Source organism: Pteropus vampyrus, unplaced genomic scaffold (assembly GCF_000151845.1).
Source record: "Pteropus vampyrus isolate Shadow unplaced genomic scaffold, Pvam_2.0 Scaffold65, whole genome shotgun sequence".
Lineage (NCBI taxonomy): Eukaryota > Metazoa > Chordata > Mammalia > Chiroptera > Pteropodidae > Pteropus > Pteropus vampyrus.
The window spans coordinates 5,714,520-5,715,595 of NW_011888846.1; the positions used below are offsets into that span (position 1 = coordinate 5,714,520).

The window sequence follows — 1,076 nt, forward strand, 5'->3', positions numbered from 1 at the left end:
CACAGCTCGAAAGAGCATCACCCACCAAGATGGCACAGCCTTTCCTCGTTGCAAAGCATCACAGCAAAAGCCACTTCGCTAACGAGCTCAGCTAATGGAGCCTAACATATACGGTTTCTTTATAGTTTTCCCTCTCAAGAATAGTTAATGATTAATTACAAAGGAAATACACAATTGGAGGAACGGTGGGTGGATGGGACCGATCACCATTTAGCTTTACGAGACCGACATATAAGGCCACATATGAGCCCTGCGTCTCGAGATGACGTGTAAGAGGGAGGTGAGGGGTGCGTGTGCGGCTTATCACAAAGGGCCACCACCCTGCTCTTCCACGAACCATCAATTCCGCCAGCGTCAGAGCAGAAAACGACACTCGACCAGCCAATGGCTTAGCACGGCAGGTCTTACCTTCCCAGAGAACGAGCTCCATTACCTGTTGGGGCCTTGGCCTCGGCCTTGCCGCTCTGCCGGGCGCCCTTCTCGGCCCACACGCGGACCGTGTACTCCACGCCCGGCCGCAGGCCCGTCAGCACGGCGCTGCTCTGCTCCTTCCCCACCGGGACCTCCTGGCTGTCTCCGTCCGCAGAGGTGTAGCGCACCAGGTACCTGTCGATGGCGGCCTGCACCGGGTCCCAGGACACGGTGGCCGTGGTTTCCGTCACCTGGTCGGTCACCAGGTTTCTTGGGCTGTCAATATCTTTAAGAGAAATGAAAGAGCATAGAATTTACCAACTCTCTTGTTTATGAAAGACCACTACACACACAACCAAAATGATGACCTCGGTAAATTTCCGAGCCTGTGATATGACAGTGCTTCAGGTACCACAAGCGTTTAATTAAACAAGTGCCTGAAATTCCAAGAATGAGCTAATGTCACTCCAGGTGAAGCAGGGTGTCAAGGCAAAGCCACCATAAAGTCTCAACTCTATCAACTTCTCCCACAAATTGCCTTTGGAGAGAAAGAGTTGGTCTCCACATACCAATTTCTCCTTCCTTCCCGATTTATAGAATACGCTCTTTCAGTTCCTGACTCCTTGTACCCAAAACAATTATAGTTCAATAAATCTCTGTGTCAG

The 1,076-nt window shown here is 51.2% G+C and overlaps 1 protein-coding gene across 1 annotated transcript in view; it reads right to left on the reverse strand.

Moving 5' to 3' along the window:
* TNN (tenascin N) overlaps positions 1-1,076 on the reverse strand; it is a 58,232-nt gene that overhangs the window by 31,979 nt on the left and 25,177 nt on the right. The window contains exon 6 of the mRNA XM_023531230.1: positions 434-697. Coding sequence (XP_023386998.1) covers positions 434-697 — 264 coding nt within the window. The remainder of the gene's footprint in view (positions 1-433; positions 698-1,076) is intronic.